Source organism: Moschus berezovskii, chromosome X (genome assembly GCF_049115385.1).
Source record: "Moschus berezovskii isolate FMDL1 chromosome X, NW_MosBer_1.0, whole genome shotgun sequence".
NCBI classification, from domain to species: Eukaryota; Metazoa; Chordata; class Mammalia; order Artiodactyla; family Moschidae; genus Moschus; species Moschus berezovskii.
In genome coordinates, this window is record NC_142488.1 from 64081698 (window position 1) to 64098439 (window position 16742).

General features: G+C 42.8%; 1 protein-coding gene across 1 annotated transcript; it reads right to left on the bottom strand.

Moving 5' to 3' along the window:
* Window positions 1–6472: 6472 nt before the first annotated feature.
* Window positions 6473–13166, bottom strand: RPS4X (ribosomal protein S4 X-linked). Its single transcript, XM_055393565.2, has 8 exons — window positions 13089–13166; window positions 10636–10743; window positions 9723–9800; window positions 9347–9527; window positions 9031–9128; window positions 7718–7889; window positions 7142–7299; window positions 6473–6646 (listed from the first exon to the last, which is right to left on the bottom strand). The coding sequence occupies exons 1-8, from the start codon at window positions 13164–13166 to the stop codon at window positions 6545–6547; spliced, it is 975 nt and encodes a 324-aa protein (XP_055249540.2). The 3' UTR covers window positions 6473–6544.
* Between the last annotated feature and the right edge of the window lie 3576 nt (window positions 13167–16742).

A 16742-nucleotide genomic window follows, 5' to 3' on the forward strand; every position in this document is an offset into this window, starting at 1 on the left:
GTATGGATGTGAGAGTTGGACTATAAAGAAAGCTGAGCACCGAAGAATTGATACTTTTAAACTGTGGTGTTGGAGAAGACTCTTGAGAGTCCCTTGGACTACAAGAAGATCAAACCAGTCAATCCTAGAGGATATCAGTCCTGAATATTCATTGGAAGGACTGCTGCTGAAGCTGAAACTCCAATACTTTGGCCACCTGATGCAAAGAACTGACTCATTGGAAAAGATCCTGATGCTGGGTAAGATTGAAGGCAGGAGGAGAAGGGGACAACAGAGGATGAGATTGTTGGATGGCATCACTAACTCCATGGACATGAGTTTGAGCAAGCTCCAGGAGTTGTTGATGGACAGGGAAGCCTGGCATGCTGCAGTCCATGGGGTCACAAAGAGTCGGATACAACTGAGAGACTGAACTGAACTGGTCTCTTAGGCTGTCATCATTTTTTTTTCATTCTTTTTTTTTTTCAATATTCTGTTCTGTGGCAGTGATTTCCACCATTCTGTCCTCCAGGTCATTTATCCATTCTTCTGCCTCAGTTATTCTGCTATTGATTCCTTCTAGTGTATTGTTCATCTCTATTTGTTTGTTGTTTAGTTCTCCCAGGTCTTTGGTAAACATTTCTTGCATCTTCTCCACTGTTTTCCCATGATCCTGAATCATCTTCACTATCATTATTCCGATTTCTTTTTCCTGGAAAACTGCCTATTTCCACTTCATTTAGTTGTTTTTCTCAGGTTTTATCTTGTCCCTTCATCTGGGACACAACTTTCTGCTTTTTCATCGTGATTAACTTTCTGTAATATAGTTTTTATTTTAGCCACTGTGGGACTGTGCTTCTTCTGTCTGCCCTCTGATGGAGGAGGCTAAGAGGTTTGTGTAAGCTTCCTGATTGGAGGAACTGGCATGGGAACAACAGAGTCTTGCTCTGGTGGGCAGGGCCTTGCTCAGTAAACCTTTAATCCGATTATCTACTAAAAGTTAGGGTTGTGCTCCCTCCCTGGTAGTTGTTTGGCCTGAGGCGATGCAGCTCTGGGGTCTACAGGCTCTATGGGGGACACCAAGGGGGACTTTTCGGGCCTGTTGCTGCCAGTGTCCCTGTCCCTGTGGTGAGGCCCTGCCAACCCACTCCTCCACAGGAGGCCCTCCAACACTAGCAGGTAGTTTCGGTTCAGTCTCCTGTGGGGTCACTGCTCCTTTCCTCTGGGTCTTGGTGCATGCAAGATTTTGTGTGTGCCCTGCAAGACTGGAGTCTCTGTTTCCCTCAGTCCTGTGGAAGTTCTATAATCAAATCTCACTGGCCTTCAAGGTCAGATCCCCTGGAGATTCCCAGCCCCTTTGTTGTATCCCCAGGCTGTGAATCTTGACATGGGGTTCAGAACCTTCACAACAGTGGGAGAACTTCTTTGGTATTATTGTTCTTCAGTTTGTGGGTCACCCATCAATGTGATGTGAAAAGACACATTTCATTTTCACCAAGAACTTTATTGAACAATGTAGTCACCATTTTGTTCCACTACCTTCTGCATTTCCCAGGGAACTTCATAATTCAATCTTCCCAAAACTTTTTATCTTTTTGAGCAAAGAACCATTCCAGGTGCCTTTTACAGTCTTCCAAGGAGTAGAAATATTTTCCATTAAGAGAATTTTGTAAAAACCAAAATAAATGGGCATCTGAAGGTGCAATGTCTTGGTGAATATGGTGGATGAATCAGAACTTCCCACCCAAGCTGTAACCGTTTTTGCCTTGTCCCCAAAGGAAAATGTGGTCTTGAGTTATCCTGATGGAAGATTATGCATTTTCTGTTGACTAATTCCAGATACTTTTCTGGAAAGCAGTTAAATGCTTCTTTCAGTTGGTTTAACTAGGAGCAGTACTTTTTGGAATTATCATTTGGTTTCCTGGAAGGAGCTCATAATAAAGGACTCTTCCAATCCCACCATACACACACCATCACCTTCTTTGGATGAAGACCAGCTTTTGGTGAGCTTGGCAGTTGTTCATTTTGATTGCCACATGATCTCTTCTATTCCACATTATTGTACAGTATATATTTTTCATTGTCCATCACAGTTTGTTTTTAAAACGGAAAAAATATTTGTTACGTTTAAGTATAGAGTTGCATTCTGAAATATGTTTAAGAAGTTTATTTTTTTTTTTGCTTAAGTTTTGTGGAACTCAAACGTCAAAGCGATTAACATAACCAAGCTGGCGTAAATGATTTTCAGCCCTTGGTCTGGGTATTTTGAGTATGCTGGCTATCTCCCATGTGATATAAACATTGATTGCTCTCAATGAATATCTTGATTTGATCACTATCAACTTCAACTTGTCTCCCTGACCATGGAGCACCTGACCATGGGAAATCTCCAATACAAAACCTCACAAATCACTTCTGACATATTCAATCAGTTACAGCACCTTCTCTATACACTGCACAAATCTTTTTTTGTGTGTTTCAGGTGCATTTTTACATTTCTTGAATAATAAAGCATTATATGCTGAAAATATTGCTTTTTTCCTTCCATCTTCAATATTAAAATGGCTACACAAAATACACCAATTTTGGTAAATTTTTTAAAAGTGCACACTGATATGACAGCTGTCACAATACAAACTAACAAAATTGTTTAAAATGAAGTTAAGTGCTACTAGAGCCATCTTTCAGAAAAAAAAAAACTTAATGAACATTTTGACCAACCCAATATTTGAAAAAGTTTATCATATAAACTAGCTGTATGAAAAAAGAGTCCATGCGCTCACTTTGGCAGCACATATACTAAACTGGAACAATAGAGAGAAGATTAGCATGGTACAGGGAGGCCTGGCATGCTGTGGTTCATGGGGTCACAAAGAGTCGGACATGACTGAGCGACTGAACTGAACTGTGCAAGGATGACACAAATTCGTGACACATTCCATATTTCTTATAATAACCTATAATGGAAAATAATCTGAAAAATAATATATGTGTATGTGTATAACTGAATCATTTTGCTGTAAACCTGAAATATTGTAAGTCAACTATACTTCAATAAAATATATATATATTAAGGAAAAAAAAAGAGTCCATGCAAGGTGCTAAGGCAGTAGAGTACTTCTCTAGTTCAAGAAACAGTAGCAGAAACAAAACACTAAAAACAAAACCAAAACAAACAAAGAAGAAACAGCAGGAGGCCAGTGTGGCTGGCACAGATTGAGCAGGGGGAGAGTAATAGAAAATGAAGTCAGAGGCCAGACTGTGGGAGGCCTCATGGGACCTTGTGTTGACTATAGTTTTTAGTCTGAGTAAGATGGAAGCCACTGGGGCCTCTGGACAAATGAGTGATCTGAGCTGACTTACTTTAAACAGTATCCCTCTGAGACTCCCCTAGCTCTACAGTGGTTAGAACTCTGCACTTCCACTGCAGGGGTCATGGGTTCGATCCCTGGTTGGGGAACTAAGATCCCACAAAGCCAGGAAGCCAGTCTGGGGTTAATGCTGTAATCTATAACGTAGGTGAGAGTTGTTGTTGTCTCAGATCAGGGTAGTAGCAATGCAGGTGATGAGAAGTGGTCTGATATCACTCGGGGGGTAGTGTGAATGGGGAGGGCACACACCATAGCATTTATCTATTTGTCCCTTTATAAGTTTACTGTGAAAAATGTCAAACATATACAGAAGTGTTGTGACTGGTATAGCAAACCCCATGGATCCATTACCCAGCTTCAACATTATCAGTATGTGGTCAATCTTGTTTCATTGATATTGCCTACTAACTAGATTATTTTAAAGCAAATTTCAGGTTGCTTGTCATTTCTTCTGCAGATCCTTCAGTATTTATCACAGAAAGATAAAGACTCATTATGATTATCATACATTTTGAAGGGAAAGCCAACAGACTTTCCTAATAAAATTATGAAAATTATATGTGGAGCATGAAAAAAGGAGTCAAAGCAAGGGCACATCCAAAGTGTTTGACTTGAGTAACTGGTAAGATGGAATTTGTTGTGACATGAGATGGGAAGACTTCCCTGGCGGCTCAGATGGTAAAGTGTCTCCCTACAATGAGGAAGACCCAGGTTCAATCCCTGGGTCGGGAAGATCTCCTGGAGAAGGAAGTGGCAACCCACTCCAGTACTCTTGCCTGAAAAATCCTATGGACAGAGGAGCCTGGTAGGATACAGTCCATGGGGTCACAAAGAGTTGGACACAACTGAGTGACTTCACTTTCACTTTGAGATGGGAAAGACTTTGGATAGAACTGATTGGCTTGAGTCAGGGACAGAGGGGTGGATATGGCTTTTCCTGTAACATCTGGTTTAGCAACAAACACAGGATTAGGATCTCAAAAAAAAATCAAGAGGGCTCTTGTAGACTATAAAGTTCTACACAAGTCTTAGCTGTTTGTATTCTTCAGTTCAGTTGGTCAGTCATGTCCGACTCTTTGCAACCCCATGAATCGCAGCACGCCAGGCCTCCCTGTCCATCACCAATTCCCGGAGTTCACTTAAACTCATGTTCATTGAGTCAGTGAAGCCATCCAGCCATCTCATCCTCTGTCGTCCCCTTCTCCTCCTGCCCCCAATCCCTCCCAGCATCAGGGTCTTTTCCAGTGAGTCCACTCTTCGCATGAGGTGTCCAAAGTATTGGAGTTTCAGTTTTAGCATCAGTCCTTCCAATGAACACCCAGGACTGATCTTCTTTAGGATGGACTAGTTGGATCTCCTTGCAGTCCAAGGGACCCTCAAGAGTCTTCTCCAACACCACAGTTCAAAAGCATCAATTCTTCAGGGCTCAGCTTTCTTTATAGTCTAACTCTTACATCCATACACAACCATAGCTTTGACTAGATTCTGTGTGCTGCAACTAAAACCCAACATAGCCAAATAAATAAATATAAAAAACCCTGGTGATGTGAGGAGAATGCAGCCAAGTAACACCAATTCCCCATTTGGACAAGATGGGTGGCCCAGTGAGCATCTAGGAAACCCCTGTACTTGTGGAAAGAACCAATTTGGAGGCCTCTCCTCCATATTTGATTTGGTTCCTTAACTAAACTTCAACAAATCATTTCCATCGTCTGCTGAGCTGAGACAGGACAAACCTAGAAAGAAGCGCACTGAGCAGGGTGGCAGCAAAAGAATCCAGCTGCATTCAGGGACCCCTGCCTTCTAGTCCTTTAGTCTCCATTTAAGGGGCACCATAAAAATTACTTCTGATCTGGCCCCTCATAACTGCTTCTGGATAAGCTCCACTCTTGGCAAGAAAAGGCTTAAGTAACATATGACTGGCAAGCCCTTTTCTGCACCCCTCTATTTGGCTGGACCCAGTTCTGCAGAAATTCCCTTTAGACTGCTTAAGCAGAGTTCTGTTGGCCCCAAGAAGTTGTGCTTTAGTTTGCAATATGGAAGGCAGGGATGCTCTGTGGGGCGAAATCTGGGTCTGGGAGACCCCTGGGCAGTTTTTGCTAGTATGTTGTATGTTGCTCAGTTCTTTGGCTTGACTCCAAGCCTAGGACTCAGCCTGGGGAAAGGGATGCGGCCCCAAGCTACAGCTCCTCAGCAGGCTTCCTGGTCCCCTGGACATGAGCACCAGGGATACCAGTAGACAGGCCCAGTTAAATCTGCAGGGATTTCTCACAGGTTCATTTTGCCTCAGATGAAGACATCTAAAACAACTGTTTTTCACTCCAAATCCTGCCACAAGGGAAAAGGGAGATTTAGTTATTTTGAGTGGTCTGTAGCTAGACGTCATGTTAAGGTGATGGTGCTATATACAGGGCAGTGGTGAATACATGGGCATTTTGCTCCTCTTGGGTATCTGGCATTATCTCAAGTCAGTTTCTGATTATCACAACCAGAAGAACAAAAGGGCTGTTCTAGTGGGTTAGGGGTCAGGGATGCTGCCCAACATCCAACACACAGGACAGCCATCCCCTCCCCTTCCCTGCCCCCACATAAAGATTGAAAAGCTCTGGTATGGGAAGCCAAGGTGGTTTTAGGTCTTAGCAGGAAGACATGCTGGTTGATATCACAACACAGGGTAACTGACACTTGAAGCCCAGAGTTTGAAATGAGGAATAGGTCTAACTGCTGGCTCCTTGCCAACAGAGGCACCTCCCATTACTAGTAAAAACATGATTTTACAGTCCTGAGAAATGGAATTGAGGATTGAATGCTATAATAGCTGGAAAATGATAAAGACAAAGTCCAAGAAAGTGTACTGCTTGGCAACAAGAGCCCATACCTTTATGATGACCTGTATTCAAAACTGGACATTTTTACCCTGCCATTTGGCTAGCTGGGCACAGAAGTGGGGAAAACAGAAATAATTATTAGTTACTTGCTTCTCCTTGCCAAGGTTTGATATGTTCTCCTATCATCATCGAAGTCTAGCCTATAGGAGACATCATATCCCAGAATGCCAAGCCTGCCTGAAAATTCAAAGCAAGCAAACAAACCAAAACCCAAACCACAGCAAACACCAAAGATGTTATTAATCACTTGGTATTATCTTTAATTAAGTACAAAGACTTTTCCAATCATATCACATAGAGATCATTTTATCCACTGCTCTGTTTGGCTGCCAATCTCTTATCTCTCTCCTCAGCAATGGTAAGGCGAATACCCTTTCCACGGGGAAGAGAGATCCATGGTTTGTTGCCCTGGAGGAGAAAAGAAGGAGAATCAAAACCTGCTACACACCATTAATAGGCTGGCACATGCTATGTTTATGCTTGTCAAGAGGAAGAGAAGCCTGTTTGTGAAAGCACTCAGCCAACAGTCAGGCAGTTATTTATCTGAAATACCCATTCTAAAATTTTTGCCCATGTATGTATATGCACTACAATATCCTTCATAATTAGTCTTAGATATATTGAAATTGTGCCCAAAGCCAAGCATTAGCTTACCTCCCCCCCACAAGTACAAATTAAAGAGCCAAACTATAAGGTATATTCATCCCATTACTGGCACTTTTTACCAACCCAGGAGATCTGCCACCCCCACCATCCTGTGATGCTGAAAAAGCAGAGGTTTGCCTCAGCCCTGCTGTGAGCCCTATCCCAGGAGGCTTTATTTTATAACAGGTTTAGCAGGAACCAGGAGCTACAATCCCAGCATTTTACAGGTTTCCCTGAACTAGAGAAACCCAGACTTACTTTGCCAATAACGAAAATGTTTGAGAGCCGGGTGGCAAAGCTGTTGCCATTCGCATCTTTCACATGAACTACATCGAAAGAACCTGGATGTCTCTCCCGGTTTGTAATCACACCAATTCTTCCCAGGTTAGCACCTCCAGTCACCATGCACAGGTTACCTATATAGGAAGGAAATGGTAGTCAATGAGAGAGACAGGTTTCAAACAAACTTGTTAACCTTTCAAGGTACAATTAATTTTCTGCTACTGCTGTGAACAGATTTGGGGGATGAGTCAATTACAAAAGGCTGTATCTCAAGTCCCTCATGGCCACCACAAAACTACAATGACACAAGGCTTTGCTTTTACACATTCACTGAACATTTCTTAAAAGACTTGCCTTGTTCCCAATCTGTTACTATATCAACAAAAGACATCTAGCTTTGGTTGCTAATTAGGTGCATATTAGACCATGAACCCAAAAAATAAAACCCTGTACCCAGGCCTTGTGCAAGTCCTAGATTCAATCAATTAAAAAAAGAGCAAGGTACAGCTCTTATGCCTGCCTATGAGAATTCTGCCTGAAGAGGCTGCTTACCAGTGTCAAATTTGATGAAATCAGTAATCTTGCCAGTCTCCAAGTCAATCTGAATGGTGTCATTCACCTTGATGAGGGGATCAGGATAACGGATGGTACGAGCATCATGGGTTACCAGATGAGGGATTCCTTTTGTCCCCACAAATATCTTTCTTACTTTGCACAATTTATACTGGAAACACACAAGGGTTAGCCACATCAGTGTAGCTCACATGCAGTATGCTCCAGAGTACAATGAGAGTTCTGTCACCACCTTAAAAATGTAACCAGCAGCTAAAGACCTACAGCAGAATGGTGTTCTTGACTTTTCTTTCCTTTCCCCAACAAATTAATCTTGCACACTGCCCCCCCTTCTAGATTAATCTTCCTATTTCCTATGTGTTTTCTTTGTAGCACTGTTATCAACCTCAAGGCTAAAAGTTCAAGGAACTGGAAGGCCTCACAACCTGGGAACTACCAGGTGGGCTAATCACCACCATTTCCTCCCCCCTCAAATGCAAGTTACAGCCCCTTTCTCAGGTTAAGTCTGGGACAGTTGAATTCTTCCCTCCTACTCACCCAGCTAACAAGTGCCTCTTAATGGCTCCCTCTACATCACAATTGAGTTTTGTCTCACAAACTGCAATTGCATTACCAGTACATCGAATCAACTATTCCACAAACCATCTCACTTTTGGATTTTTCACTCCCCAAAAGATTCTTTAAATGAATCAAATCACCTTGATTCCATTGGACATGCTCTCCAGCCTGCTGGTAACAATGCAGCTAAGGAAATTAGGAGCTGAACCACCCAATTGAATTAACCTTCATTTACAGCCAATAATGGAAGAAGCCATTAACTTATACATAAAACCACAACAAACTGAATTAAATAATCAGTGTCTGTAACCTTTTGCGTTATCTCAAATTAGTGCCCCAAAGGCTATTTGGTCCTTTCCATTAATACCTTTCCCCTCCCCAGAGTAAGACAAGAGGCCAACTGGACTGGACTAGACATTGGATTTTCTGGCCCCCTTATCCTTAAAAGGACCCACACTTCAGATACTCAAACATTTCTAGAAGTCACTCTCCTTGCCTCAAACAAAAAACACCAGCAACCAGAAGTCACTGTTCAGTGCGAATTCATTTCTGCGATAAGAAAGGTTAACAATCTGTTGAGGATGCTAACCTGACTAGATTTTTCCAGGTATAAGATTATAGGGAATCCTAATCTACCTACCTCACCACACTGGATCAGCCCATGTACTTAATTCAGGCTGTAACTTAGAATCAAGTACTTTAAAACAACAGCCCAGCCTGCTTGCATCACTCACCTTGGCCTCCTCAGGTGTAATACGATGAACAGCAAAGCGACCCTTGGTGTCATAGATCAAGCGAAAATTCTCTCCAGTCTTATCGATGCTGATGACATCTGACATCGAACAATAACTCAGGTTACTACAGTGAACCCCCGTAGACCATGCTTAGCAACAACCACATAAGGAAAAAAATCCATATGCTTTCCATTTCGAATACCAACGACTCTGACAAAAGTTCACCAGTATTTAATACAACCACCTTTTTAAAGAGTGAGATTAAAAAAAATATATCAAAGGGGCCACCACCAAGTGCCCACCACTAACCACTTACCCATAAAACCTGCAGGGTATGTTATATCTGTGCGGACTTTGCCATCAATCTTAATGAAACGCTGCATGCAAATCTTCTTTACTTCATCTCCCGTTAGGGCATACTTAAGTCTATTCCTTAGGAAAATGATTAGAGGGAGACATTCCCTTAGCTTGTGGGGGCCGGTAGATGGACGAGGGGCCTGTAAAATGATAAATTAATTTTTAAAAAGGTACCTCTCAAGTCCCGAGATTCAGACTGCCCTACCCCAAATGACTCTGGCAGGCAGTGAAAGAAACATTTTCCTATACATTATATCCGACACATAAAGAAACAGTACAAAATGTCTCAAACATACAACGTAAAAAAAACATGGTTACAATATAAAGGTACTTACAAACACACCAGTCAGTTTATCCAGCATCCAATGTTTTGGAGCTGCTACGCGTTTCAGGTGCTTCTTGGGACCCCGAGCCTAAAGTTTCAGATTTTAATACTGTTAAATTGTTTTAGGTGTTTTCAAGAACAGCTTACACAATTATTCTCGAACAAACTGCAACCAGTTTCCTTATTGTTAATTGATTACTGTCTCTTAGAACAGTATTTCCTGTTCTAAATTATTTACATATTACTGCTTAAAAGTGTGTATGCTTCTAGAGAATGTTTTTACTAGGACACTGCTGGTGAAACAGCCAGGGGATGGACTTCAAGGCACACAGCCAGCCAGCAACAGAAATGGACCAGAACTCAACCTGTGCTTCTATATCAAACAGAAATCGTCTTGAAATATATCTGGTTTTCAAGTGTTAGGTGCTGAGACATTGGCACAAAAACGTGCCAACAGCTGCTTCCTCAAACTCTAAAGTAGCTAAGATCACTTTTCACCTTAAAGTGCGAAAAGAAGCCTTTTTAAGGCCGTATACTGAATCTCACCGATCACATTAGCTAAAGTCAGAGCGTGCCAAAGACACGACGGAAAGAAATCTCTTCTCCTGCCCCGGGCCAGACGTCTATCCTCCGGGCCCACCAGGAGCTCCATTCTGGGAAGCAAGCTGCTCCTTCCAGGGCCGCATGATGCGTGGCCGGCCCAGATACCGAGGCCTTCCCGCCAGCAGTACCAATTTCCCCCTACAGTTGAAAGCTGGCGTTCGCTCTCACCATCCATCCCGCCTCTGCCCACCCCACGAGGTCCCTCTCCCTTCGCCTCGGCCCGACCACCCTCCGCGAGAGTCCCGGAGTGCCGGGCAGCCCCAGCCCTGGGAGGATGGAGGCAGATGGATACTCAAGAGCTCGCAAAGAACCCGCCTTACCATGGCTGCGCTAGGCACGAAAAGAGGCCCGCCTTCTTCCGGAGAGCGGAGAAAACAGGTCCTGCGTCTGCGCGCGCAGGAACCTTGGACCCTCCTACCAGCTCCGCCCTTTCACGGCAAGCGAAGAGGCTATCTTGCCACCTGCTGGTGGGAGGTCAGAGGTTCGAGGCTTGGAAACCGCCGTGGAAAAACGGGTGTCTCCCAAGGGCGAGTTCCTCCCTCTCCTTTCCCGCCCTCATCCCACCATTATTTGCTGAGGACCTCTGGAGCGCTTGATTCTGTGTTAGGTGCTGGACCAAGATGAGTTAGACAAGCTCTCTTGCCTAAAATGAGGCTACTTTAAGTCCCACATATACATGACCTTATAATCACTGCTGCTGCTGCTGCGTCACATCAGTCGTGCCCGATTCTGTGCGACCCCATGGACAGCAGCCCACCGGGCTCCCCCGTCCCTGGGATTCTCCAGGCAAGAACACTGGAGTGGGTTGCCATTTCCTTCTCCAATGTGTGAAAGTGAAAAGTGAAAGTGAAGTCGCTCAGTCATGTTTGACTCGTAGCGACCCCATGGACTGCAGCCTACCAGGCTCCTCCGTCCATGGGATTTTCTAGGCAAGAGTACTGGAGTGGCTTGCCATTGCCTTCTCCGTTATAATCACTAGAATACACTGAAATGAATAAGGTCCTATACTGTAGCACAGGGAACTATATTTAACATCATGTAATAAACTGTAGTAGAAAAGAATCTGAAAAATAATATATCTATATCTATATACGTATATGTCTATAGGTATATATCTGAATCACTTCTGTACAACTTGAAAGTAACACAACTTTGTAAATACTTCAAATAAATAAATTTAAAGAATACCTTAAAATGAATAACTAATACTGTTCCTTAAACCTATTTTGTCTGTTCCTTCTCCTGAGTTCCCTGGAGCCGGTCGACCTGCCTTTACTATAAGTTGGGAAGAATCAATATTTTTTCCCTCTGGCTTCTCTGCAGATTGCCCAGGGGGTGGAGTGTAGGGGGTGGGAGGGTAGGATCTCTGCTTGAACTCTGCCCCTCCATTTCTGTACAGTGCGTTTGGCACTTACCATAAAGTCTCAGGGAAGAGAGGAGACATTAGAGATCATCTGGTTATCTAACTAAAATTTAGACCTAATCATGCGATTTCCCTACTTTGAAAGTGGCCTTGGGCTTCCTGCCTGGCCCCTCAGGTCCTTCTGCCTTTCACCTCCTGCCTCCTGCACTCATCAGGACCTACCCACTGCTCCCTTACATTATCCCAAACCTCAAAGCTTAAGCCACTCTAAGGTGTTACTGCTCTGACAAAACTGCCTTTTTCAAGCCTCCTGACAGTGGACCTGATGATCCATCCGTCAGCTTGGAACTGCCGTGGACAGCCCAGCACTCTTTCTGGGTACCTAATCCCACTTGTCTGCCTTGGAGATGTATACAGCTCAGGTCCTTCTGGCTCTGTGAGCACCTGGTCCCCTCAGGCAGGGTCATGCCACATTCTTCTGCCCCAGAGTCCTCCGTTCAAATTCAATGACAACACAGTAGCAGATCGGGTTGTAATTAGTTTTTTCGTCTGTCCTCCACTAGACTGTGAGTTATCTTCATTAAAGAGCCTGCCTTAATTCATCTTTGCCACCTAACAGAGAGGTTAGTGCGATGTCCAACACTTGGTAAATACTTGTTGAATGAACAAATTGAGTCAACATCCCAGTCATTGTGCCAAGTCTCACTATACTCTCTCTGACTCTGCCTGGCCTCCCCCAACCATGAGGTCAAAGTCCTAACCCAGGAGGTTCCATTTTACATGTCTCTGTCTCTGCCCTCCTTTTCATCCCCCAGTAGTTTGCAGAGGAGCAATAGAGAGGAAAAAATGGTTGGCTTTTTTCAATCAGACAGTACTCACTAACTAGATGGACAGGAAGTCCTCTTTGTCTAAAATTAGGTCTATAGTAAAGCATGCTATTGATGATTATTGGCAAGAAGGGGCAATTGATTGGAGATGGGGATTAGAGAGAGCATGAGGTTGGTGAGACAATAGAAGGTGCATTCTGAGGTTTTCAGTCTGAGGGCATTGGGAAGATGGTGGTGCAGCCAACAAAAATGATGGGAGTTCACTTGTGGGTGAGGAATTCCATGGGAAGTCCATGGGACTTCCGGCTTGAGAGAATAGGAGAAATGGCTGGTTAGAGCCGCAGATGTTATTTAAGATCACACAGCTGGTTATGAGTGGGGGATGGGTTAGGGAGGCTGATCTCTTGCCTCCTAGGTCAAGGGTTGATTTGTTTTTGTACCACAGCTTGTCAAAGGACTTGACGGAATCAAAGCACCTTTTCCAGTATATTTTTTTCTCTGTCAATTTGAATTTATGCACAAATGACATTCTAACAACAATAAAGGGAATTGGGAAAGAGCTAAGAAAAGCACAAAACAGTACCTCCCCAAACACCCTAAACACATCATTTGTATTCATTTGTTCTTGTTCCTGTTCTTGTTCTGATCGGTTTGTGTGCATGCATACTTTTACATAATTTTACTCCTAGCATACAGACCATTTTGCATTCTGCTTTTATTATACTAAACACTTTCTGAGTTGCTGCATAATCTTCATAATGAGTATTTTAACAACTGTGTCATATTTCATTAAATGGATATCCCATAATTAATAAAAGTTCCTTATTGTTGAACATTTAGTTTTTAGTGCTTTTTCTTTATTACGAATGTTGCTACAGTGAATAGTTTCCTTTATATGGCTTTTTCCTTCAGTGGAACAACTTCCTTAGAATAAATCCATTCATTCACCCAACATTTATTGAGCATCTACTCTGAATCAAATTCTGTATTATGAGCCAGGGAAACAGAGATGATTAAGATCTAGTTCCTGGTCTCAAAGAATTCACATTACAGTGGAGAGGTAGGGTGGGAGGAGGGGACGGAAACCTAGAAGAAGCTCTTCAGAAGAAAGATGGTGGTGAGGCAGTTTGGAACATGGAGGGCTGCTAAATCTTAAGAATTTGGACTTTAGCCTGTAGGTAGACAATGAGGAGTCACTGAAAGATTTTAAAAAGGACAGAATCAGCTTTGTGCTTCAGAAATATAACTGACTGCTTCTTTTAGAATGGTTTGAAGGAAGTGTGACTGGTTTGGGTTGGGAAGGAGATGGGTCAGGTCTGTTTCAACAATGCAAGCAAGAAACAGAAGGGCGAGACCCAAGTCTGTGACTGCAGGGTGGAAGAGGACAGGGCAGATTCAAAAGACATTGCAGATGGAGTATTGGCAGAATCTGACTAGGAAATGACATATGTACAGGGGTGAGGGACAGGGAGGTAATTAGGATGATTCCCAGGTTTCTGGTTTGGTGACTCAGTAGCACATTCGCGGGGAACTAGGAGGAGGCATGTTTGGTGTGTGCGATGTGGGACTGAAGGGGAGGACCAGCTGGAGATTCTTTATAGACACAAACCTGAGCGCAGGTGTATGATATCTGGGCTGGAGACTCCCATTTGGGAGAACTGGTGCATCTGTGCTTAGTCCATGGGAGTGGTTGGCAATAACTGTTGGAAAGGGAGCACTGTGTTAAGGGTCTGAATACTTTGATAGTGGTACTGTGTATTGCCAAAGACCTTCCTCAGAGCAGCCTTTCAATTTTACTATACTCATGCCAGCCTGGTAATCACTTATTTTTAACTTTTACTAATGTAATTGTTTTAATTTGCACTTCAAAAAATCACTAGTGGGGTTGAACATTTTGTCATATGATTGTTTACTTATTCCATTTCCCCTTGTGTGAAGTATCTCTGCCTATTAATCTTTGGGGACTTGTTTTTCTGATCAATTTGCATGGGTGCTTCACAGAACACAGAAATTCATCATTTGTCATATTTGAGGCGTATATTTTTACCAGTCACTTTCCTTTTGATTTTATTTTTCTATGTACAAATTTCAATATTTTATATAGCCAAATCTGTTGATCTTTTCTCTTGTAATTTCTTCTTGTCAATTCAAAGATTAGAAGGTTACTCTCACTTCAAAGATCTGCTAAATACTCAATTCTATTTAATAACATGTATTTAGTTCTTTACCAACTTGGGGTTGATAAAGATAAATGGAATTAAAGATAAACTGAAAACAAATCTATTTTCCCCCAAATGCTTAACCAATTTTCTCACTGCAATGTATTGAATGATCTTTGTCTTCGTTGTTTTGTAAGAACTGCTTTAACATATCATAAATGAAACCATGCAGTGCATGGTTCTATTTCTGTGAGTGTGGGCATGGAAGATGATGAGTAGGGAACTGAGATGTACATACATCCCCAGCATCCTGTCCCAGATTGCCAAAGGAAAAGGATGTGTATGAGTGGTTCATGTTTATAAGTCACACCATGAGTGGAGCGGTCCAAGCCCCTCAGTCTTCATCTTAAAGAGTAGCCCTTCATGCCTCAGCTCTGATCAATTTATTGTCAGCAATCAATGAACCAGCACAGCCTTCTCCTCACTTTCTCACATTCCTGTAAGACAGTGAGGCAGAGGTGAAAGAGCATAGTTTGAATCTATCTCTGTGTGCCTTTGAGTAAATGGCTTCACTTCTCTGAACCACAGGTGCTTTATTTGGAAAACAGGGATAACCATACTCAGTTTGAGAGATGATGCATAGAACATAGGGACTCAGTCAGTGAATTAGTGCTCCAATTCCCTCCTGGATGCTTCCTTCTGAAATTTGGGTTTTTTCAACAGCTTTATTGAGGAATAATCAACATATAGTAAATGGCACGTATTTAAAGCATGCAGTTTGACAAATTTTGATGTGTGTACAAACATTTGTCACTAAGATAATGAACATGTCCATAAGCCCCAGGTTTTCTCATGTTTGTTTGTAACCCCTCAGTCCAGCTCCTCCCCCTGCACTCCCAAGCAACTGCTGATCCGCTTTCTGTCACTACTGACTAATTTGCATTTTCTTGAATTTTACATCAATGGAAATATTCCAGTCTGTACTCTTTTTTTGTTTAGCATCTTTCACTCAGCATAATTATTTTTAGATTCATTCATGTTGTTGCATGTATCAATAGTTTATTCTTTTATTGTTTAGTAGTTCCTCATATAGGACTGAGTGACTTCACTTTCACTTTTCACTTTCACACATTGGAGAAGGAAATGGCAACCCACTCCAGTGTTCTTGCCTGGAGAATCCCAGGGACGGGGGAGCCTGGTGGGCTTCCGTCTATGGGGTCACACAGAGTTGGACACGACTGAAGTGACTTAGCGGCAGCAGCAGCATATAGGAGAAGGCAATGGCACCCCACTCCAGTACTCTTGCCTGGAAAATCCCGTGGAAGGAGGAGCCTGGTAGGCTGCAGTCCATGGGGTCGCGAAGAGTCAGACACGACTGACCGACTCCCCTTTCACTTTTCACTTTCATACATTGGAGAAGGAAATGGCAACCTACTCCAGTGTTCTTGACTGGAGAATCCCAGGGACAGGGGAGCCTGGTGGGCTGCCATCTATGGGGTCGCACAGAGTCGGACACGACTGAAGTGACTTAGCAGCAGCAACAGCAGCAGTAGTTCCTCATATACATCATACAGTACATGTATACATATATGCATATACACATGTGTGTATGTATGTATACCATAATTAGTTTATCCCATTCATCCGTGGATAGACATTTGAATTGTTTCCAGTTTTAAGCAATTACAGATGAAGCTGCTATGAACATTTCTATACAAGTCTTTATGAACAAATGTTTATATTTCTCTTGGTGAAAACCTATAAGTGGAAGGCTAGGTCATATGTCAGATGTATGTTTTAACTTTCTGAAAAAATTGCCAAACTTTTTCCAAAGTGGTTGTAATATTTTACATCCCCATTTTCAGTGTTCCAGTTGCACCACGCCCTGGCCAACATATGTTAAATCAGTTGTTGTTTTTTTAACTTAATTTTTAACTGGGGTTCCCTGGTGGCTCAGTGGTAAAGAATCTGCCTGCCAATGCAGGAGGCACAAGAGACCAAGTTCAATCCCTGGGTTGGGAAGATCCCCTGGAGAAAGAAATGGCAAACCACTCCAGAATTCTTGCCTGGGAAATCCT